At 33.0% G+C, this 23,383-nt stretch overlaps 3 protein-coding genes across 5 annotated transcripts; 2 read left to right on the forward strand and 1 right to left on the reverse strand.

The window, feature by feature from the left end:
* The first annotated feature begins 2,141 nt into the window (after positions 1-2,141).
* Positions 2,142-6,916, forward strand: LOC133831753 (type I inositol polyphosphate 5-phosphatase 8). Of its 2 annotated transcripts, none has more exons than XM_062262155.1 (10): positions 2,142-2,389; positions 3,002-3,077; positions 3,170-3,335; positions 3,450-3,525; positions 3,613-3,717; positions 3,819-4,161; positions 4,267-4,478; positions 4,580-4,697; positions 4,803-4,954; positions 5,925-6,916. In XM_062262155.1, exons 2-10 carry the CDS (start codon positions 3,048-3,050, stop codon positions 6,187-6,189), a joined length of 1,467 nt encoding a protein of 488 aa, XP_062118139.1. In that variant the 5' UTR covers positions 2,142-2,389; positions 3,002-3,047; the 3' UTR covers positions 6,190-6,916. The 2 variants fall into 2 exon arrangements, with proteins under 2 accessions (XP_062118139.1, XP_062118140.1); XM_062262156.1 differs by lacking the exon at positions 2,142-2,389 and adding an exon at positions 2,403-2,510.
* A 5,646-nt stretch (positions 6,917-12,562) lies between these two features.
* Positions 12,563-15,751, forward strand: LOC133831754 (uncharacterized). 2 transcript variants are annotated; one of them, XM_062262157.1, is made up of 6 exons: positions 12,563-12,715; positions 13,026-13,135; positions 13,657-14,784; positions 14,981-15,049; positions 15,130-15,328; positions 15,406-15,751. In XM_062262157.1, the coding sequence occupies exons 2-6, from the start codon at positions 13,133-13,135 to the stop codon at positions 15,474-15,476; spliced, it is 1,470 nt and encodes a 489-aa protein (XP_062118141.1). In that variant the 5' UTR covers positions 12,563-12,715; positions 13,026-13,132; the 3' UTR covers positions 15,477-15,751. The 2 variants fall into 2 exon arrangements, with proteins under 2 accessions (XP_062118141.1, XP_062118142.1); XM_062262158.1 differs by having other exon boundaries at positions 14,984-15,049.
* A 2,986-nt stretch (positions 15,752-18,737) lies between these two features.
* On the reverse strand, positions 18,738-21,260 carry LOC133831755 (WAT1-related protein At2g37460-like). Its single transcript, XM_062262160.1, has 7 exons — positions 20,990-21,260; positions 20,831-20,893; positions 20,618-20,734; positions 20,284-20,527; positions 20,012-20,173; positions 19,773-19,924; positions 18,738-19,178 (listed from the first exon to the last, which is right to left on the reverse strand). The coding sequence occupies exons 1-7, from the start codon at positions 21,184-21,186 to the stop codon at positions 18,971-18,973; spliced, it is 1,143 nt and encodes a 380-aa protein (XP_062118144.1). The 5' UTR covers positions 21,187-21,260; the 3' UTR covers positions 18,738-18,970.
* Positions 21,261-23,383: the final 2,123 nt, after the last annotated feature.

A 23,383-nucleotide genomic window follows, 5' to 3' on the forward strand; every position in this document is an offset into this window, starting at 1 on the left:
ATTAGTGAGTGAAAAATCATTAATAAAAAATGCGTAACTGCATTGATTACCAATTAATTTTTAGATAGAAATTTGATGATTCTTGTCATGCGACCCCTACCAGCTTTAGTCTAATTAATAAGCAAATATTAATATTAAGTGTAATTCTCGTACAAATAATTGATTAAAAGTGTTGGATGATCAGACCAGCCCATCTGACTTTTTGATTTGACTAAAAGAAAAAAAGATAGAAGAGAAAGTAAGGTTCAAATCAAATGGCAAATCAGAGAGTTGAGACACACACTACACTAGTTAGTATATATATTACGTACAATATACTAGACAGCTTAGTTGTAGCTAGCAGCCTCAAACATTCAATGATTGGTTGAAACTTCAAACCTAAAATCTCCTAATTAGCTTAATTAATTTGGTTCACTTAATCATTTGTTTTTAAACTAAATCCTTCTTAGTGTCAGTTTCTCCTCTTTTTATGTCCCCCCCTTCATCTCAACTCAATTTCTCATCTCATCCCAACCTGTCATTTTGAGACTTGAAATGTCATTATTCATCGAATGTTCCAATTAAAAATTAGGTTTATATTTTTTTGAATTTTGTGTTTTATTTTATAATATTTTTGAATTTTATGTTTTGATAAATTATTTTTTGGATCTTATATTTTGTAAAATAATTTAAATAGAACATAAATAATTTATCAAATTAATAATTCAGAACAAAAGTATAATTATTCTGTTTAACATTTGTGTTGTTATTTTTAATTGTTTTTCATCAAAATTAAGTTTAATAGTCTATTTGAGTCATTTTACAAAACACAAAATCTAAACCGATAATGAGATAAAACAAACCCTTCAAAAATGTATATAATTTTTTTAAAGTCAAATATGACTATTCATTTACGCTAATAAGTAATGTTGATAAATAAGTAGAAATCAGAATGGTTACATAGCACATAGAATTACCCTAACATATATCACAGTAAAATTTTATGTAACATAGGCTTAATAATGAGTATTTACAAGAGGGTTTTTACTGTCTGAGTCAATATATGATAATTTAATGATTATCTATATATCTATATACTGTTATGTGGTCCTCTTAAAAGTTGTAAATGAAGGTACATCACATAGTACTACTACGATCTCATCCTATTCCTAACCGATTTGACCACAATTTTTTTATAAAATAATTATAATGATAAATGTTGTGTTTTCTATTTCTTTTGAATCTGATCATCTTGTTTTAGATATTGTAGTTATAGTAGTAATTAAACCTAACAAAAATTCTTATCATTACTACTTAATTGTAGATAAAGTCTCACATAAGAAACCTACCTATCATTTCTGCATATTTTTCTTTGATACCAAACTTGAGAAATATCTATATGAGATATTATTACAAGAAATGTCAAGTAATGACCACTACTTTTCCAAGAATAAACTAAGGAATACAGCTCACCCCATGAGTAGTTTCAATGAATAAGTTTCACACATTCATTCTTTTTTGGTTAATTAGTTAGTTAAGATTAGTGATAAGAGTATTATTATTATGAGGATTAGTAAGAGTCTTATGTGTGAGTGAGTTAGGATTAAAAACACTATATAAATATTGGACAATTCTCTTATAGGAACTTCACTTTAAGTCCTACCAGTGGAGCTCTCAGTGTTCTCGACCTGTGAACAGTTTTCGACGTAATTTTTTTTATGACCGTGTATGTTATAGCTATTTAGAGCATCTTGCAAATTTGTAGAAAACTCCGAATAGTTTACAGTAGTTTTCGGTACTGTAAATTATTTAAAATTTTATGAAAATTAACAATATATTTTAAACAACTACAGCATACACAGCCATAAAAAAAATTGTGCAAAATCTGTTTACGGGCCCACCGAAGCCCTACCAATAAGGCTTAAGCCCCGAGAATTGTCCTATAAACATATTCACATTGTGCACTCCAATCAAAATGACTGCATTGCCTTAGCCGTGTCCCACCTATCTTTTTCTCTGTGTTTAGTTTTAGTTGTTTGTTTTTGTACCTTTTCAAAATTGGCCATTTCCTTATCTTTTCTTCGTTCTTACTTTCTGTGTTTGAATATTATAATAATGATAATAATTAATGATATAAAGCTAAATGTGAGGATTAGTTAAATATGAGAGAAGAGACAGGTCTTTTTTGCTTTTACGAGGAAAAAAGGCTCTGCATACAATTACAAGGTCTGCTCTTCTCTGCTTCTCAAGGCTATCTTCTCTGCAACCAAAACAGAAGAAAAAGAAGATTTTTCAAACACTCTCTCTTTTAGCATTATTTGATTTGATTGGTTGAATCACTCTTCACATCAAATCTCATATGCTCTTTTTTTTTTTGCCTTTCTTTCTTCTTGTCATCTCATTCATTTCTGTAAGTACTTCTTCTCCTCTCGTTTACTCTTCTTGTTCAACACAATCAAAGAAAAACAAACTATTTTTCTTTATATTCATTCTGGTTGCCAATGCTGCTATGATTCATTTCCTCTGTTTTGGTATATGTGCATATTTTCTTTGTTGGGTTTTCTTGTTTTAGCTAGAAATTGTTTTGTTTTTGCCAAAATAATCAAAAGGGTATTTTTTTTATATGATTTTTGGTTATGGATCTATAAAAAAGTTTCAGTCTTGGTAGTCAAGATATCTGGTGTTCCACTCTGTCTCTGTAGAGAGAGGAAGATACTATTGCTTTGTAAGCATATATAATATAATATTCCAACGTTTTCGCTTCATCTTCTTCTTCATTTTTTTTAAAAAAACTTAAGATTGTTCCAAAGGAGCTGTCTCCATTTCCTACTGCAACTTGGTATTTTTTAAATTGGCGTTGAATTAATCTTTGTTTATTTTAACCCCTCTTGCCATATCTTAATACCACCCATTTTGTTTTTTCTTGAAGACTTTCACCTTAGAATTCATTATAAATCTTTAGATGAAAGGTTGTACAATTTTAGTTTCAGATTCTAATAATATCCCTCTATTATTGGATTAGGCTCAACTTCTTCTTTGGCTGACTAGTCTTATCCAAGCCTTTGGCAATGCGGACTGGGCGACAATTCATCTCCAAGGTACAATCTTGACCCTTTTTTCTTTTCATTTTGAACTGAAAAATTAATGAAACTAAAATGTGTGAATATGCTTATTCATTCTTGTATGGCAGACTTCGTCTTGGCCAAAAGTAGTGGCCAGAAAATGGCTCAACATTCCCAACAAAGCCGACGAGTTTCACTCCGACTACGTGCTACAAGCATCACATAAACTCCAGCGCCGGAGAAGGAGTTGCTCCGACGACAATTGCTATGTCGTCGTGCCTGAAGATTTCTCAGGTTTGTTCTTCATTCACTCATGAGCTGGATAAGTGAAAGTGACCATATTACAAGACTTCATATGATTGTTTGGGGTGGTTGTTCTGATGGTATTTTGATGTGGGGTCTTTGCAGTTTTTTCAAAAGAGGGTTGGTTGATGAAGAAAGAACCAAGCTCAAACTCAGTCATCCATGATCACCTCAATCTCAGGTGCGTACTCCTTATTTGACTTTTCCTCTTAGACTTTTGACAATCAATTATGAGGCTAAAAAAAACTTTGTTTCTGTTATGAATCAGAACATTTGTTGGGACATGGAACGTTGGAGGGATGGCTCCTCATGGAGGGTTGAACTTAAGGGATTGGCTCAAGTCCCCTACTCCAGCTGATATCTATGTTATCGGGTAACTAAAGCTACCATATACTTTGTTAATAGTCTGGTCTTCATTCATGGTAATAATATCATGTGTTTGATGATTTTGTTGCTTGTAATTATGTTGACTAGGTTCCAAGAAATAGTGCCTTTAAACGCTGGTAACGTATTGGGGGCTGAGGACAAGGGCCCTGCAGGCCAATGGATTAGTCTGATTCGAGAAGCTTTGAATGACAACGAGTTTGAACCCAGTGACTATAATAAGCAAGGAAGAATGAGCTTCTCAGACTTACTTTCTTTAGAAGAAGATGTCAAAGATGAAGTGGAAGTTGGACCCCGGTATAGGCTGGCTGCCAGCAAGCAAATGGTGGGAATCTTCCTATGCGTGTGGGTTCGATCAGATCTTTGTTCACTCATATCCAACTTGAAGGTCTCTTGTGTTGGCACAGGCCTTATGGGGTACCTTGGCAATAAGGTATATAAATATAAAGTGTTGTTCACCTTAGTCTGTTCACACAGCTTAATTATTAGTCAAATATGTTGTGTTATTAAACCTGGTCTTGTTATTATTATCTTGTAGGGTTCAGTTTCAATCAGCATGAGCTTGAGTGGGACAAGCTTTTGTTTTGTGTGTACTCACTTGACCTCTGGAGAGAAAGAAGGAGATGAGGTCAAAAGGAACTCAGATGTTATGGAAATTCTTAAGAAGACAAGGTTTAATTCATCATCATCAACATCATCACCTTCTTCAGGAGAATCATCATCACCTCCTCAGACCATATTGGAGCATGAGTAAGATGATTTTCTTCCTTGATTGAGTTGTTGTTTATATTATGATTATAATTAATCAGTTGATTGATTATTAACCATTTTTGGTGACTTTGTTGTTTCAGTAAGATGATTTGGCTAGGTGATTTGAACTATAGACTTGTGGCTGGTAGTAGTGGAGATTGTGAGACACATGAGTTACTAAACAAGCATGATTGGGAAGCACTTGTGGAGAAAGATCAGGTGAGAAGACTATTTATATTTATATATATATATATTTATATATATTCAAACAATGGTTTGAACTTGATTGGAAACTGATATTATGGTTTTGGTTTTGGTGTATAGCTAAGAATACAACAAGGAGGTGGTCGAGTGTTCCAAGGGTGGGAAGAAGGGCCAATAGATTTTGCTCCAACTTACAAATATATTGCTAATTCGGATCATTATGTTGCTCAAACCTCAAATAAATCCAAACACAAACAAAGAACACCTGCCTGGTAAGTCAGTCCAAGTCTAATCACGTTCTCTAATAATTGCATCACCAATTGAACACATCCTTTTATTTTATTAGTATTATTTTTCCAATGACACTGTTGAAATTGTTAACAAGTTGTGGTACTTATCATTATTATCTCTCTGGTCTATAATATCATAGTATTATAATCATTATTATTATTATTATAATTATTATTAGGGTTTATGTATTTTTAAATACTGTGTTTTGTCTCATTAACTGTTTGGATCATGTATTTTGATAAATTATTTTTTGGACCCTGTATTTTCTAAAATAGTTCAAATAGACTTCTAAACCCGATTTTGATCAAAGTTTTTTGAACTAAAATCACAAATGATTCATCAAACTAACAACTCAAAACAAAAATACAGTCATTCTGCCTAAGAACTGTGTTGTTATAATTAATTTTTTGTTCATCAAAATCAGATTTAGGGGTCTATTTGAACCATTTTACAAAACACAGTATTCAAAAAATAATTTGTCAAAACATAGGGTCCAAACAGGTAATGAGTCAAAACATAGGGTCTAAAAATGTATAAACCCTTGTTATTATATTAAATATGTGTAGTGGTGCAGTTTTTCAATGTTCATGACAGTTTAGTATTTTTTTAATGCTGAAGGATATTACCTAGCCTAGTTGGAGCTTGCAACCTATACTCACCACTTATTATTAAGTGTAGTTATTTTCAATAATATTCTTTGTTTTTTTCATGACCAAATTAATATTATGCAATTGATAAAAGTGCATGTGGAAGCTATCATTGACTAAATAAATAAAAGTAAGTAACATGAAGAAACCGACATTTTTGCTATAAGTGTACTAATCATGTGCATCAAGGCATCAAGGGCTGTATTGATTAGACTATACATCTATGTGGGTGTTTAGCAAAATAGTTTTTTTCTTTGTATTTTTATAAAAGTTACTAACTGTGTGATTGTGTTAATGATAACAGGTGTGATAGGATATTGTGGAAAGGAGAAGGAGTGAAGCAAATGTGGTATGGAAGAGGAGAATCAAAGTTCTCGGACCATAGACCTGTCTATGCTCTTTTCTCTGTACAAATAGACTCCAAAAGACACAACAGCAGCACCACCAGCAACAGCACCACCAGGCTAAGACCAAGGCCAATGCCACTGGTGGCAGGCACAGGAGTAGCCAAAGTGCAGGCTGAGGAGCTTTTACCGGCAGTAAACAGCAGCAGCAGCAGCAGGTTTTGACACAAACAAACAGCAGTTAAAGTAAAAGCAAAGGCAAAAGCAAAAGCAAAAGCAAAATGCAGTGTTGTGCTGCTGCTGCTGCTGCATCGGCTGGAGTGGGGTGCGGCTGCATCTCTGGGCGTTTTTCTAAGTCATGTGAGCCATGCCATGCCTATTCCAAATTGTTCATAATATAATATAATATATATATAGAATATAATTTTTTGTTTTTTTGGGGTTTGGGGTTAGGGGAACATAGTTTAACTTGTAACTAAAGTAGCCCAGCTTTTTGCAGAGAGCAATTTTTTTTTTTTTATTTATTTATTTGTTTTTGGGGGAATGATATGATACAGGCTGATTGAGAAGAAAGGTAGAAAGTGAGACTAATCAAATGTGAAAGGGTTATTCTTGGAGAAAGCAAAGCAGAGTTTTGAGTCCTCTACTTTAACTTTTATGTTAGAGTAATATTATTATTACTATCTTCAAATGAAAAAAAATCCATACCAATCATAAACGAGGATTCTGTTTAATTGGATTGGAAATTACTTTTTTTTATCCAAAACATATTATAATTGGATTATTAAAAATTTCTACCATTCATCATATGTTAGCTATTTGGCCAATCACCATGAAATGGTTTGGAGTTTGGGATTGGTAACCTAAGGTTGAAGGTTTTTGAACCTTTTTATTTGTAAATATATTTATATGTATATAATATTGTGTTGTATTGTATTATATTTGATGCCTTTTTTTAGAGTTGTTCGACATTATTATGAGATTGGAGTTCAACATAATATAATTTGTATTGGATTATAATGTATCCAACAATAACATGTAATGTTCTAAAAAAAAATAGCTATTTTTTTTTTTCTTAAAAAGTGAGCTATTTCATTGCACAAGGAAGATTATAGCCACAAAAATCACCCTTATTGTTATAATTTAGACCATAATTTGGATTAACGACATTTATTTAAAGAATCACTCTCAAATTTAACCAAACACATCAATGAATGTTCTTAAGAAATTCTTTTTCTTAGAGGCAATAAGTTGAGGAGAAAAGTAGCCAATATATATAGCACCCTTTTTAAAAAAAAATTAAAAATCGCCCTCTTTACTACCAACAACAGCTCCCAATTCAACATGATTTGTCTTGTTTGTGTTAGCTATAAGCCCAATTTCAGCCCAAATTGCTATACATGATGGCCCATTTACCTTTACTCTTATCACAATTATAAGATAAATAAGTGGAAATTAGATTCTCTACCCATTTTAAATGATCTACTTTAATTTTTACCCATTATTTTTAACTCTTATTTTAGTACCCAAATTTTCAATTAATGTACCCATTATACCCCTTCAATTACATACTTTTTTTTCCTCCTTAAACACACTACAATTAGAATGCATTTCCAATTTAATTATAATATGACACATATAATATATATTACAATAACACTTAGAATCATATACTAAAATAAGGGTAATTTGAGAAACCTCATGATAATAATGGGTAAAGTTCAACTAAATATATTTAGTGTCTAATTTTAGTTAACTACTCTTAAAAGTGGGTAGTTCTCAACTTTTCCCCAATTATAAGGTATATGGTCTGTTAAACAAAAACTTTAAAGGAAAAATTATATCTAGTTTTTGTATTTTATTTTCAATTTTACCGTTACTTTATTTAATTACATATTTAACATTTTTTATACTGTTTTTAAACTTAATATAACTTAATTCATTCTCTCTCTTCTTCTATTTTATCCTCGCTGCCAACGAGATCTCGCCGACCACCAGAGCATCCATTCCATATAGGGCGGGGCCTGAGTGGTAGGAGCCCTATACAAAATTTGTTATTTTTAAAAATTTATATATAAATGATATTTTTCATTTTTTTGGGTCTTTGTACATGTAAAAAATGGTATTTTTCAAAATAATTGGGCCCCATTATGTGGGGGCCCTAGACACTAGAGCTGAGCATAAAATCTAAAAAACCGAAAAAACCGTGTACACCGACCTACCGAACACCGAAAAAACCGAAACTGAAAAAACTGAAAACCGAAAAAACCGCCGACGGTGCAAACCGCCACTGTTCGGTCGGTTTGGAAATTTTGGATGAACCGACCAATAAAACTGAAACCGACCGAACACAATAAAATAATAATATAATATTATATAATTATTAATTATTAAAATTTTTAATAAAAAAAAAAAACTTAAGGCACTTGTAAATGTAATTATGTTCTATATATTTATGTTTTAAAAACATATAAAAATGGATTCTAACAATCCAAAATTTTTAATTTTTTAACTAAAACTTTCAAAAAATAAATAAATAAATAAATAATCAATTCGGTTTGGTCGGTTTAACCGACCAAACCGCGGTCCAAAACGGTCGATTTTTTTTTAAACTGGTTTGGTTCGGTCGGTTTTTGGATTGCACCAATCCGAACCGAAAACCGAATTCTGGATTTTTTTTTGTGAAAAAACCGCCCAAACCGACCGATGCTCACCCCTACTAGACACAGGCCTGGCCCGCCTGTGCCCAGCGTTGGGCCTGGTTCCGTACAGACACCGGACCACTGGGAAGAGCAGCCACCGACGAAGCTTCGGCTGAAGTTTCGTTGTCGAAAGCCATCGCACGCATTGATCAAAGACGGTGCTGGTGACATTTTGACCGACTTTTCCGACAATCTCTGGCCACATTAAATGTCGGGAGTGGCACCATTAGATCAAGCTTTTCGAGAGGAATAAAACCTAGCCACTCTCTTCGCCTATATCATCGACATTTTCTGGTGAATTTGTTGGTATATTTGCAACACCGGTGGTTGTTTAGGCTCAAAAGTGTTAACATCGTGACTTACTCTTCAAGGGGGGTCATTTTGATATACGACAAGCATGCGTTTCTTGACGTCGCTGGAGAAGATGGTGGGGATGGGTTGTTTTTGTGTTGTGTTTAAAAAGTAACTTTTGAGCTTCTTTTCAGCTTTGTTTATAAGAAAAATTGTAATAAGCAATTTATGTGTTGTATTTAAAAAGTAACCGAAATGTGAATTTATTATTATAATTTGAAAGTAACTTTTAAGCTTATGTTTTATTTGATTAATAAAAAAATATTATTATTCTCATGTAAATTACATTAGTGACTAAAAGGTGAATTAAAATTTTTCATTAAAAAAGTTACTATATAGAATACTGAAAGTAACTTTTATTAATGATAAGTTATATAGTAATTTGTTATACTTTATTGTAACTTATTAATTTCTAAAAAATGACTAATCGGAAACGTAAAAGTATCTTAAGATAAAAAAAATTCAACATATATGTTTTGAAGATAACCAAAATATATATGAAATAATATGCTCTAAAAAATATTTTTATGAAAAAATAACCACTTGGTAACTTATCACCATTTTAAGTAACTGTTGACCACGATTTTGGCCAACGACGAGTAGACTTCAAAACTACAGTAAACATTCAAGAGAAAAATACGACACTCATAATTTTATAGTTGTTGAGCCCCAATTTATTGGTAATAGCCTAATCCACTTGGAGTTATGATATATATCCAACACTTAAGATCAGATGAACTTGAGCCAACTGAGTTTCTTAAGTGTAAGTAGAAAAATACATAGTTTTTCTCTCTAAACTCTCTCAGATAATGCCCCAATAATACCCCAAGTAACAGTCCCAAAGTCTCTAAACTAGAGAGTTTTTCTCAGTCTAAAAAGAACAGATCCCCCAAAATGATGCCATGAGCTATTTATTTATAGACTCATGGATCGTACATCAGATATTTCCTTTGACTGGGTCATTTCTATTACTCTCACAATATTTAATTAATAATAACATTTAAAATACAACAATATGCAACTTTTTTGGGATAAACTGAGAGATTCCCGTGTAGGTACGACTAATTATAGCCGAAGTCGTTACTGGAACTTCGCTTGCATAACGATGATATGTCTAGTCGGCCAACTTCACTCCTTGAAGAAAGACTGGTCGGCCAAAACACTCGAATGGTCGACACAGCTGACTGGTCGGTCATGCACTCCACCGGTCGGCCAAACACCTCACTGGTCGGCCATGCACTCCACTGGTCTAACATGACACACCTCTGGTCTAACATGGCACATCTTTGGTCAGTCAAAAATCTTCACCGGTCGGACAGGAATTCTATCAGATCGGTCAGATCACTTTATCACAACTCCGAAGAGTCAACACATTTATTGACTATTAATATGTCATTTACTAATCATGCATTGTCACTTGTCACTTCTGATTGCCACGTCATCGAACTAAAATTTTGGGGATAACAGTAACTAAAATGTTACTTTTGAAAAAAAAAAACGGAAAATCTCGGATACAATTTTGTAGTTGATTTTTGTAATTATTTTATGTTATATGTATATAGTTGTAAAGATCCCAAACATAAAATCACAAATAATGTTTTTTTTCTTCATTTGTTAATTGTCACCTCCCACTTGTAAGAACTCTATTATTAAAACATTGTTAGTAAGTATAAGGGGTATATATATATTAACACTCACACATGGTTAGCTGTGTGATTGAGATGTTCATCATGATATTAAGTGAATAAATAAGAAATTCATGATAAAATAAATACATGAGAAATTAGTGACAAAATAAATACACTTAATTTTTTCTTCGAAGTGCAGTTTGGTTGGGGAATAATAAAAATATTAGGAGGTAATATTAAATAAAGAGAAAGAGAAAAGTCTATTTTGTAGAGATCGGTTTTACTTTTTTCTTTTTCTTCTTTTCTTATTTTTTTTAATTTAAAAAAAATGCCTTTTTTATTTTATTTGAGGGTAATTAGAAGGAGGATTTGTGGTGCAAAGTGGCTCCAACAAAGTGAGTAAAGACTAATATTTGTTCTAATATATACAAACCTCACAAATTGACACATATGATAATGTTGTTATATAAAATATGTGTATGCTTAAAGTCTCCTAAAGCATTTTATTACTTATAAATTGACCCAATTCAAAGGCTTATGACATTTTAGTGGCCTCATAACTAAGAAGGTATCACCATTATCATTTTTCTAAGATGTAATGATAATCATAACTATTAATTTCAACATTCTTTGAACCAAACCAACTAAGTCTCACCCATCCTCTCATCTTCTACAAACTATTAATCATATATTATTAGGTGAAAGTTTTTAGATAATTATATGTAATAAGATAAATTGGGTCAAAAAATTAAAAATAATATAAAATAGGGTTTATATATTTTTGGACTCTGTGTTTTTTCTGATTATCTGTTTGAATTTTGTATTTTAAAAAAAATATTTTTGTATCATATATTTTGTAAAATGGTTCAAATAGACTCTTAAACTCAATTTTGATAAAAAAAAATTGAATATAACAATACATTTTTTAAGCAGAATAATTTTATTTTTGTTCTGAACTGTTAGTTTGGTGAATTATTTGTGATTTCAGTTGATAAAATTTGATCAAAATCGGATTTATGGTTCTATTTGAACCGTTTTACATAATATATGGTCCAAAAAATAATTTGTTAAAACACAGAGTCCAAACAAATAATGGAAGAAAATATAAAGTCCAAAAATATATAAACCATATAAAATATATGGGGAATTCTCCTATAGGGGCTTCACTTTAAGCCTTACCAGTAGGACTCTCAGTGTTTACAACCCGTGAACAGTTTTCGGCGCGATTTTTTTTATGACCGTGTATATTGTAGCTATTTAGATCATTTTGCAAATTTTCAAAAAATTTCGAATAGTTTACAGTAGCGAAAACTAGGTTCAAACATATTGTTGCACGCGTGACTAATTTTGTTTATGCACGTGGAAAACAACATGTTTGAACCTAGTTTTCGGTACTGTAAACTATTCGAAATTTTCTAAAAATTTGCATGATGCTCTAAATAGTTACAATATACACGGTCATAAAATAAAGTCACGCCGAAAACTGTTTATGGGTCAAGAAACACTGAGAGCCCTACCGATAAAACTTAAAGTGAAGCCGTTTAGAAGAATTGTCCTAAAATATACATTAAAGAAAGAAAAAAAAAGCTCAAAAGTCAATTTTGAGGCACATAGTGTATAATGTGCTCTCACTTGGTCTAGGCTAAAAACTTAGACAAAACAAAAAGAAAAAAAAAAAGAAATTATACAAGAGTCAAATAGCATATATAAAAATATTTATATATTTATAGATATGATATGATATGGTGTGATTAGTGGAGACCCACAATTACATACACACTTGAGTTGAGTTTGAGTTGATGTAGTTATGTCTTATGTTATATCCATAAGATGTCCACGTGTACGGTTGTGATGCAAATACATGTACTGTCTATGAATGTGATCGTGCAACCCACTCTCTCTCTCTCTCTCTCTTTCTTTGTCTTCTCTCTCTCTCTCTCTCTCTTATATCAGACAAACTCAACTCATCTCAACTCGGAATCTCCATACTTTCATTTTTTTATAGATCTCAACAAGACCCTTTTCTGTACAATCTCCATCAATGGATCTTCATACGCTTTTCCTTTTAGGGTTCGCTTCTTTTCTTCGTTCTTTATTTGTTTTGCTATTACTACCTTACTTGCTGTGCTTACTCTATTTTAGTTTCTATACAATTAGGAAATCAAACACACACACACACACATATATATATAAATATAAATGTACTTTTTCTATTTAAGGAATAAAAAGTATATCTTTTTTAGCTTAAAAAGAAAAAGAAGCAGTCTTTTTTGAGCTAAAATGAATTTGAAACGGTAAGGACCAAGGAGTTTCTTTATTGCATTGAATTTGTATATGCTTTTTTTCTCATGGGTACATTGTTTTGTTGGGTGTTTTCCAGGGAAGTTTAGCTCACTCTTGTTCTGGTTTTGAGGAAGAGATATAAATAAGTAAGTGAACAAGTGTTGGGTGTAAGAGAGGATTGAAATTTCAAGTGAACCACTAAACATGGTAAGTTCTGATTACTTGTTGTACAGAACAAAATGATTGATTATGATGTTTAGATTAAATGTAGTCACACATACTCATATATGATATATTGTCTTCCATGTATTTGTTAAAATGTTCTTTGTAATTCTACACCTTCCTTGCCTTTTGTAATTAGCTGGTTAGCTGGTGCTATAATTGGAGTAGCTCAAATGGTGAGGGCAGGTGGTCTTCTCCCACAAAGTCTGAAATTCAAGTCCCTCCTTGGTCCTACATAGTAGGTTGCTAAAGTTTGTGGTCCCCAAATATGTGGGGAGCCCAGTTTAGGAAAAAAAGAGTGATTGGAATAGGAGTCTAGTCAGTTGTAGCTCAAATGATCAGGCATGTGGTTACTGCCACAAAGTCTGAGTTTGGAGTTTTGCCACTGTAAACATTGGATGCTTAACAAGACACATAGTCAAGTTCTATCATTTGTAGCTTATTATATGATGATTGGTGGGGACAGATTATGTTTCTAAATTTTGATTTGCTAACATGTTTTTCAGAATCAGGGGTTTTGGGTGGCAAAGGGTGCTAATGCTACTGGGTGTTTAAATGATGGGGAGATAGGATATGATAATTCTTCCAGAATTGAGTCAAAGCGTTCTCAGCAGTGGTTTATGGAAGGTCATCCTGAGGTAGAGCTTCTTCCCAATAAGAAGCAGGCAGTAGAAGTTCCGAATAATCATCATCTCTTTTCTGGGATGTTAAACACCAATGTTTCTCCATGGGGTAGTGGTAGCAGTAGCAGTACAAGTAATCCTGGTTTTCACTCATGGTTATATGAATCTGAGACAGCCAAGACTGTAGGTTTTGATGACAGAAACATCTCCTCACTTGGCTCGGGAAAAATGAGTTTGGAGAGAAAAGTTAACGAAGATTCATTTGGCAACGAGTCCTCGTTCGGTTTGTCAATGTCTCATGCGCTAGAAGATCCTAGATCGAGTCTTACTTATGGCGGGTTAAGGAAAGTCAAAGTGAGTGAGGTTAAGGACTCTGAGAATCCCATGTCTGTATCAATGGGACAAACTTATAATAGGGACAACGATAAGTTAGTAGCAATGGCTCTGACTTATAACAAAGTTAGTGATAATATCCTATCTGTAGGTGATACCTATGAGAGAGCAGATAACCATTTTATATCAGCTGATCAGACATTCAGCAAGGGTGACAATGGTATCACATCTATCGATCAGATTTACAAGGTGGAGGAGAGTAGTATAACGACAGGTCTCGTCTATAGTAAGGCAGAAGAGAGTAGTATGTCTACGAGTCATGCTTTCAACCAGGGCCACTCCTATAACAAAGGAGAGAGTACTATCATATCATTTGGAGGGTATGATGATGATGCCAATGACTCAGAGAGACTCATATCGAGTTATGAATTGCTGATGGGTCACGCGTCGGCTCAAAAGATGGAAGAAATGAATGAGAAAAAAATGGCTAACTCAAATGCTGAAGTACTCACCACCCATGTAACTGCTTCTGCTGCAGAAAGTGTCCCTAAAAAGAAAGATGATCACAAAATTGCTAAGAAGATTCCACCAAACAATTTCCCTTCAAATGTTCGAAGTTTGCTATCGACTGGTATGCTGGATGGAGTGTCTGTGAAGTATATTGCCTGGTCAAGGGAGGTAAAGCTCTTGTTCTCATGCGTTTCTTTCGAATTAGCTTATGTTTAGACCCAAGAGAGGTAACTCAAATGGTCAGGCACGTGGTTTGCTTCCACAAGGTCTGAGGTTCGAGTCCCTTCTCGGGTACCTACATAGCAATTGCTTGTTTCAAAATTAACTTATGTTTAGTGACATGTCTTGGCTCTTCCTATGTTAGAAGGAGCTTCGTGGTGTAATAAAAGGCGCTGGATACTTGTGTGGCTGTCAGTCATGTAATTTCACCAAGGTATGCTTGGTTTAATTTTGTTTATTGAGGAAAGTTTTGAGACCAAGCTATGAGTTCTTAGATGACCACTGATTTTGTAGGTGATCAATGCATATGAATTTGAGCGTCATGCTGTTTGCAAAACAAAACACCCGAATAACCACATCTATTTTGAGAATGGTAAAACTATCTATGGGATTGTTCAAGAACTCAGAAGCACACCTCAGAACATGTTATTTGATGTCATTCAAACCATTACCGGTTCGCCAATCAATCAGAAGTCATTTCGTCTTTGGAAAGGTGAGAAAAATTACATGTCATTCAAACTATCATTCGAAACATGTTAGCTGAGATCATTTGATTTCTTTCTTTTCCAGAATCCTTTTTGGCCGCGACTCGGGAACTTCAACGAATATATGGCACGGATGAGGGGAAGCAATTCTCTTGAGCAAGTTTTGCTCAAATTGTGAGACATGATGTCTTTTCTTTTTCCTTCTTTGTGCATAGAAGTTGGCCATGCCTTGTACAATTTCGAGGGCTTGGACCGTAACTGTTTTATGTTTACGGACCAGGTACAACAGATATTGGAACTGTAAGGTCAACCTTACACTTAGAATAGAACATGTATTTCTTGTTGTTATATGTATAATGAAATGGTATAGTGTTTAGCTAAATTGAAGAAAAAGAGAAATTAAATGAAATTTATGGATTTCTCTTTTATGTCATATAGTGCATGTTTTTTTTTTTTTTTTTGCTAACCCAGGGTATCAGGGGCTCCACCCCCACTAATCCCTGGAGGCCCTGGTGCCAAGTGATAATTACCACTTGAGCGATATCAGCATGCCCAGAGGTCCATCCATTAGTGGATGACCCTCCTTGGACCGCCCTGACCATCGCTTCAGTCGGAGATCACCCCAGTGGCCCCCTGAGGTTTAATGACTCAGTGGGGAATCAAACCTGTGAGGGATTATCTCCTCAAGTTCGCCCTAACCAACTGAGCCACCCCTTAGGGTTCATATAGTGCATGTTATAAACTAATGCACTCTCTTCTTTCTTATGTATTCTATTGCTATAATATTTCATTGGAGTTGAACTTTATAGATAATTGGCCTAGTTTAGATAAGGTCTAAAAATTTAATGGGCTGTCTCTAAAATTTTCAATCGTATGTTTGAATTTTCCGACCAATTGTCTTAATTTTTCTATTAGCTGTCTAAATTGTTGGAGACTATTTTGTAAAAAATGATCAAAATTAGATTAGAGTAGAGTGTAAAATGATTAATAAAAAAATAAGTCATTTTGTCAAGGACTTATTAGAAATTAATTTAGAAAGAAAGAAAATGTGAAGAAAAGAACTTTTCTTTTATCTTGTTTGTTCTTACATGAAGACTACCATTTTCTTTATTTTTTTTTAATTTTAATTAACACTAATGAGGGTAGATTGGTGCATTTTTGGGATGATAAATATGTGTGGTCCTACATTTTTTTTGTCTTCACTTTTCTTTCCTACTAAATCCACATTTTCATTTTCTTTCTCGTAAATTTTTTTTCTTTTTACTTTTCTACTCTTCCAAACATAAACTAAAATCAGGATCGGCCCTAGGCCCTAGGCTAAGGCAAGCTAGGCTTGCACTTAGGGCCCAATCAGGCCAAGGGCCCAAATTTGAATTTTTTTACTAAATTATATACAAATTTTATTTTAAAAAAAAAAACATTCACATTGATCTTTGTCTAGGGTCTAATTTAAATTTTTTACTAAATTATATACAAATTTTATTTAAAAGACCGTCACATTAGACTTTGACTAGGATCCAATTTGGCTCAGGACTAGCCTTGGTTAATATTGTTCAATAGACAGATGACCAAAATCTGTAATGGGTTTATTTTAGGGATAACGTGAAAAATACCCAATTTTAAGATTAGTTAACTAAAAATAGCTACTAATAATATTTAGTTGAATATTACCCACTTTTTAAAGCACATTTCCCATATAGCCCTTAAAACACTACTAGAAGTCCAATGTAAAAATCTCAATTTTTGCCTCTGTCGTGTCATTTACTTCCCTCTTTAAATAATATTTCACTGGCAGTTACACTAGATCAATGTACAATGGGTAGAGTCATTAATAATTTGGGTATTAATCTAAGAGTTTTAAAAAGTTGGTAAAAATTAAAAAGATTAAATTAAATTGGGTACTAAGTATAATTTTCACTTTATTTAAACATTGACTAGCCCAATTTAGCTCAAGAGTGGCCTTGGCTAAAGTACAAGCTAAAAAAACAAGATCGCTATAATAAAACGAGTACTTGGAAAATTCTTTTCTTATAATGATAAACGCTGCCAATCTATATGTAGAGTTATTAAATATGTTTTGACTTGGATATATGATACTTTAACTACTTAATTATTTTAGATTAAAATCTCTTAAATCAATCAAAGAACAAAGAACAGGCCTAATACTCTATTTGATCATAGCCTATTCTGACCCTTCAATAGGTTTACTAAGAGCAACTCCAACAAGAGGGTGATTAAATGGTTAAATCAAGATTTTTTTATTAAATTTAACCAATAAAAAAAAAAAATGAAAGCAACGTTGCCCAGCAGTGGCAACGTTGCTAGTTTTCTTCTAAATTAAACTCTTCCACATCATCAGCCTACCCCACCATTAACCCATAACTGACAGGCATTCTTTTGAGCAAGCAACTCCCATTGGAGTTGCTCTAAGAGCAACTCTACTGCGGTTGCCAACTGCAGTGGCTCTTTGACTAATTCTGACTATTTTCTGCCAGCTTTCTTTTTTATGCATTGGAGGGTATATAAATCTAAGGCACCGTTGCCACCGTAAGGCAACGGTGCTTTCTCTTTTTTATTTATTTTTAATTATATATATATATATAAATAAAACATTTTATATATATAAATATATTTGTTACCGTTTTAATTTGTTACCTTTTTTTTTTACTGTTTATTACATAATTTTTTATTTTTTTATTTTTTATAAATACTCATTTATTTCATTCAATTTTTACACCATTACATACATCCTTTTCTAAATTATCAATATCACAAAATTTCTTTTCTTAACAATGGATTCCCAAAATTATCAAAATTTTCCAAATTCTCCAAATACCAACTCCTAAAATCTAAATTTTCAAAATTCATCATTTTCTCCACATACCAATCCCCAAAATCCAAATTTTCAATATTCTCATTTCAATCAAAATTTTAAAAATAATCCTTCTACTAATCCTCAAAATCTAAATTTTCAATATTATCAATTGATGTAATATTTATTTATATTAATATATGGATTTAAAAAATTTAGTGTGACAATATTTATAATTACAAAATAATATATTAAATAATAATACGTGGGGTCATAATTGACAACTTTTGTGGTGGCTTAGCATTGGAGCATTTTTATGAAAAAAGTTGTCAAAAGTGAAGTGGATGAGAGAGAAAATAAAAAATTATATTTTGAGATGATTTGGATATATTAAACCACCATTGGAGTTGCTCTAATAGTAATGACTTGAAAGGTGTCGATGTCTTTTCCATTAAAAGCTGAGTCTGATGATGTTTATTTAAACTTTGAGTGGCCCAATTTGGCTGAACACCGATCTTAGCTAATATTGTTCAATAGATAGATGACCAAAATCCGCAATGAGTTTATTTTAGAGATGAAAACTATTTAATAAAAAAACATTAAAGTAAAAAAAAAAGACAAAAAATCTAGTTTAATTAAAGCCCAAGTACAAGGAAAAAAAAAACAAAACATGCTACAATGAAACGAGTACTTGGAAAATTCTTTTCTTATAGTGACAAACGATGCCAATCCAGATAGAGAGTTACTAAATCTGTTTTGGTTTGGATATATGATACTTTACTACTTAATTAGTGTAGATTAAAATCTCTGAAATTATTCAAAGAACAAGCCTAATACTCTATTTGGCCATAGCCTGTTCTGATCCTTCATCAGGTTTACTAATAGTAATGATTTGAAGGGTGTTGATGTCTTTTCCATTGCAAGCTGAGTCTGATGATGTTTGTTTTTGTTGTTCGATGGTTTCTTGTGATTCGGACTTGTAATCTTTGCTCTTGCCCCACACAACAAGGTACAAGCCAACAATTATGATAGCAGCTCCAATTACCCTGTAAAATGTAAGATCGTCAAATCTTAATCCAAACAAAGTTTTATCAAACAAGCAAAGTGGTACAAATTATAGGGAGTGTCCATTTTTAGAGATGTCATTTCATTTTTAGCCGCTTTTTAAAAAAATTAATTTTATACCCAATGTTTATTTGAATCTACCAATTATACCCTTCAGTCATAGCTAAGTTATATGAGTATAAGCAAGGGTATTATGGGAAATGTCATTATAATAATAGGTAAAATTTAACTGAATTTATTTTATAGCTAATTTTAGTTAACTAATCCTAAAACTGGGTACTTATCAAGTAATCTCCAAACAGTGCCGACCAACAAGAATGGGGCCTTGGGCAAATTTGGGCCTTTTTTGAAAACTTGTCGTATAAAATGAAAAAACAAGAAAAATAGGGGTCTTTATGAAAAAACAAACTCGGGCGAAAAAAATTGGCCCAAAGTTGGGGGTCTTGGACCTATGCCCCAATTAGCCACCCTACGAGCCGACCTTGTAAACAAGCCGAACCCAATAGGGTAGCTCAAATGGTCGGGATAGTTTCCCGATCCATATTGTAGGGTTAGGCAAGGAGCGTAGTTTTTACCTTCCGAGAAAGATTTGCTCGGCCAATATGAAAGAGCCCATGATAGCAACTATAACCATGCATAGTGGACTAAAAGCTGTGACAAAGACAGGGCCTCTGTCTTTCATTATAACTCCTTGAATATAATAAGCTAGTCCAGAACACACCACACCCTGCATAAACATAACACAAAAAGTTGGTCATTTTGATTTGATTTGATCTAGTTTGTATCCACATGAACATGTTGTGTATGTCCTTACGGTGTAAACAGCTGCCATTAATTTTGTGTCCCATTGGATAGCCCAAACGGCAGGGTTTCCCCTTTCCATGACCAAAGCCACAGCAGTTCCTTCCAATGTGCCTAACAAGCAAATCCATGCTGTGAGGGAGAGCTCAGCAGGGTAGGTCTTTAGAGTGATTGCCTTGTGGTACAAGTAAACAAAACCCACTTTCATTTTTCATTCTTTAATTAGGAAATATGATCAAAATTCTTCTGTTTTTTTTTTTTCAAAAAAATAAAAACAAAGGGTACCTGCAGAACCATGAAACAAGCCCAGCTGAAGCACCCAACTGTGATCATGAGCGAACCCTTGATAGAATGCGCAAGGCTTGTGCCGCCACCTTGCCCGTGATGCCCACTTGCCGTTCCCTTAGTCCAAAAAAGTTCTAAGATAGGACCTTTCATCAGAGTCATCACCATGGCCCCTGCAACCGTTGCTGTGGTTCCCACCACCTTTGCTTGAGTTCGGATCGACCAAATGTTTAGTTTCTCTAGCCTACCACACATGACAAGGATGTTATTGGAGACAACTCACCCAAACCAATGGCTAGGATCATTTGGTAACAAAAGATAAGCTTAGGCTCACCCAAGTATGCAGGCCAAAACAAAAGTTATGGCCGGAAGAATATTAGTCATGGCAGCTGCAAAGGTTGCTGTTGTGTACTTCATTCCCATGAAATACAAGTTCTGGTCTATAACTGGCCTGAAAAAGCAAAAGACAATGATACGATACATGGAGTTAGAATGAGAAAAAATAACTTAACAAGCAAGGACAAAGTATAACAAGATGGTTGATTACTCCAGTAAACTCAGAGCTACTAATTTGATGAAGATGGGAAGTGTCATCTTTGGCCTCACTTTTCTGTTGAAGAACAAAGAAAAAAGAAACCCCTTTTAGTCATTTTTGAGTACAATTGGTGGAAACGAACGAAAGAGACAGAGAGAAAACAAAGCATACTTGTCGAGAAAGATTGCGAAAGGAGCAATGACGATAGTGGCGACGGCGTGGCGGTAGACAACGAGCACGTAGTTGCTCATTCCTTGGTTCAATGCAGCCTTAGACAGAACATCCATTCCTGCAAAACCAAACTGCAAGAACACAACACCAAGGAATGGCTTTGCTCTTTCGAACAATCCTCGTCCACTACTAGTCATGGTGACTCCAATTAAATCTTCTAATGTAACCCCACTTGAGCTTAGAATATGAATGCTTTGAAGCTATGTAGGCTTGTGTTTATATAGACAACTCTTATGGTATATATGTAACATTACGTGTGGTATATATACACTTTGGATAATGAGATATGTATATACACTACTAAACCAAAATGGTTTTGTATTAGTCTTAATCAAATACTAATTAATTAGTTGAAGAGTAGTGATATATATATTCTTCAACTTTGTTAGAGCACTTAAACGAAACAACCTTATATGGTGGGCACCTCATCATCAACTTCTCATATAAGATATGTTATGTCAATAATTGATATGATGAATGTGAAGTGCATGAGATTTTTGAGCATTTTTTCATGTTATGTCGTCATATGGACAAAGATAAAGCCTCATCCATTATTGGGTTGAGTTTCTTTCTTTCTTTCCTTCTTTTTTAACAAAGTGTTATATGATAGTGCCTCCATTAAAATATACATATATATATATGTGTGTGTGTGTGTATAATAATCCAGTATAGCTTTGCATGGTTCAGTGGAATAACCCTTTATTTACTAATTAAATAGATAGATTCTCAACAAGTCGTTTTAGATAAACGATTATTCCTTGCTAGCCATAGCTTAAGCTTGGCATAATTTGTAAATATATTCATTTCATAAAACATTATTATTAATAATATTTAAGAGAAAACAAGTGCAGATTCTGTAGTTACTTCTTTTCATATATAGTAATATTAGATACATATTCTTATCCTCAAAGAGGTATATATGTATAATATAATGTTTTTATTTGGATTTGATGATATATATGATTGAGAAATTTTATTCTACAAACACGTATCTCGTGAGAAAATCTTTGGAGTATCTACAAATAGGTACTCATATTATTATTATTATTATTATTATTATTATATTTCTTGTTTCATTAGTCGATTAAAAATCAACCTTCTTGAATAACTAGCTTTATAAATAAATTTATTGGATAAGAGAAAGTAATAAGCATGTTTTAATTTGATAATGTTGATAAAGGAGACATAATAAAGGTTGCATTAGCAAAAGGAATTATAATAGAGTTAAGGTCAATCAACTACAACCAACTTCATCTAATGTACACTAGGTGGATTAATTTGTCCTTTAAATTACTTTGTGTATGGATATGAATTATGATCAAGTATATATATATAGTACTATAATCACCACCAATTATTTGGTATAGTGGTAATTTTCAATTGTGCCAAGTGCTTTATGGATAAGAATTTATAATTCAACACTTAAGTGAATTCAATTCTGGCTTTTACAACTAGCTAAGATTGTTTGGAAAACCAAAAGGAACGAGAACATGTGAATAAAATCTCATGATTTGACATTTGAGGGGATTCGGTTCAGATTTCTATAAGGCAACATTTAAGTAAATTCAGTTTAGACTTTTATAATTAGCTAGCGATACTCAAGATTGTTTGAAAAATCGAAAGGAACGAGAATACGGGGATAAAATCTCATGATTTAACATTTGAGGGGATTCGGTTCAAACTCCTATAATTCAACATTTAAGTGAATTCGGTTCAGACTTTTATAACTAGCTGACGATACTCAAAATTGTTTGGAAAACCAAAAAGAACGAGAATACGCGGATAAAATCTCATGATTTAAGATTTGAGGAGATTCGGTGCAGACTCTTGTAACCGAGTGACGACGCTCAAAATCGCTTGGAAAAAATCAAAAGGTATATGAGAATAGAATCAGCACCAAGTGATCTTCTTTTTGGTAGCTAGAACAAAAAAAGAAAGTATATGGTATAATGTAATGTGGGATTTGGGGAGTATAATGTAGTGGTGGTATCCAGGCTAGGCTAGATCCGATCTGGAACCCATTTGTTGTGTGATTCTAATAGGTAGGTCCCTTCACTTGATATTTTTTTATTATTATTATTATAGATAGAAGCTAAGAATGTAGTAGCAGTAGGGCATTATTCATTCAATGATATATAGGTGACAGCTTTATTCAGGTGTGGGATATATGGGTGACCCGAATCCGGAGTGGAACCCATATCTTTTCTTTTTTGAAATGTATATACATGTATATATATATAAATAGTTACTTTAATATTAATCATTTTATTAAGATTAATGATTTATATTTATAATTGTTAATTAATATTTTTAAAAATAAATTTTAACTTTTCA

This window comes from Humulus lupulus, chromosome 4, assembly GCF_963169125.1.
Source record: "Humulus lupulus chromosome 4, drHumLupu1.1, whole genome shotgun sequence".
Taxonomy (NCBI): Eukaryota; Viridiplantae; Streptophyta; class Magnoliopsida; order Rosales; family Cannabaceae; genus Humulus; species Humulus lupulus.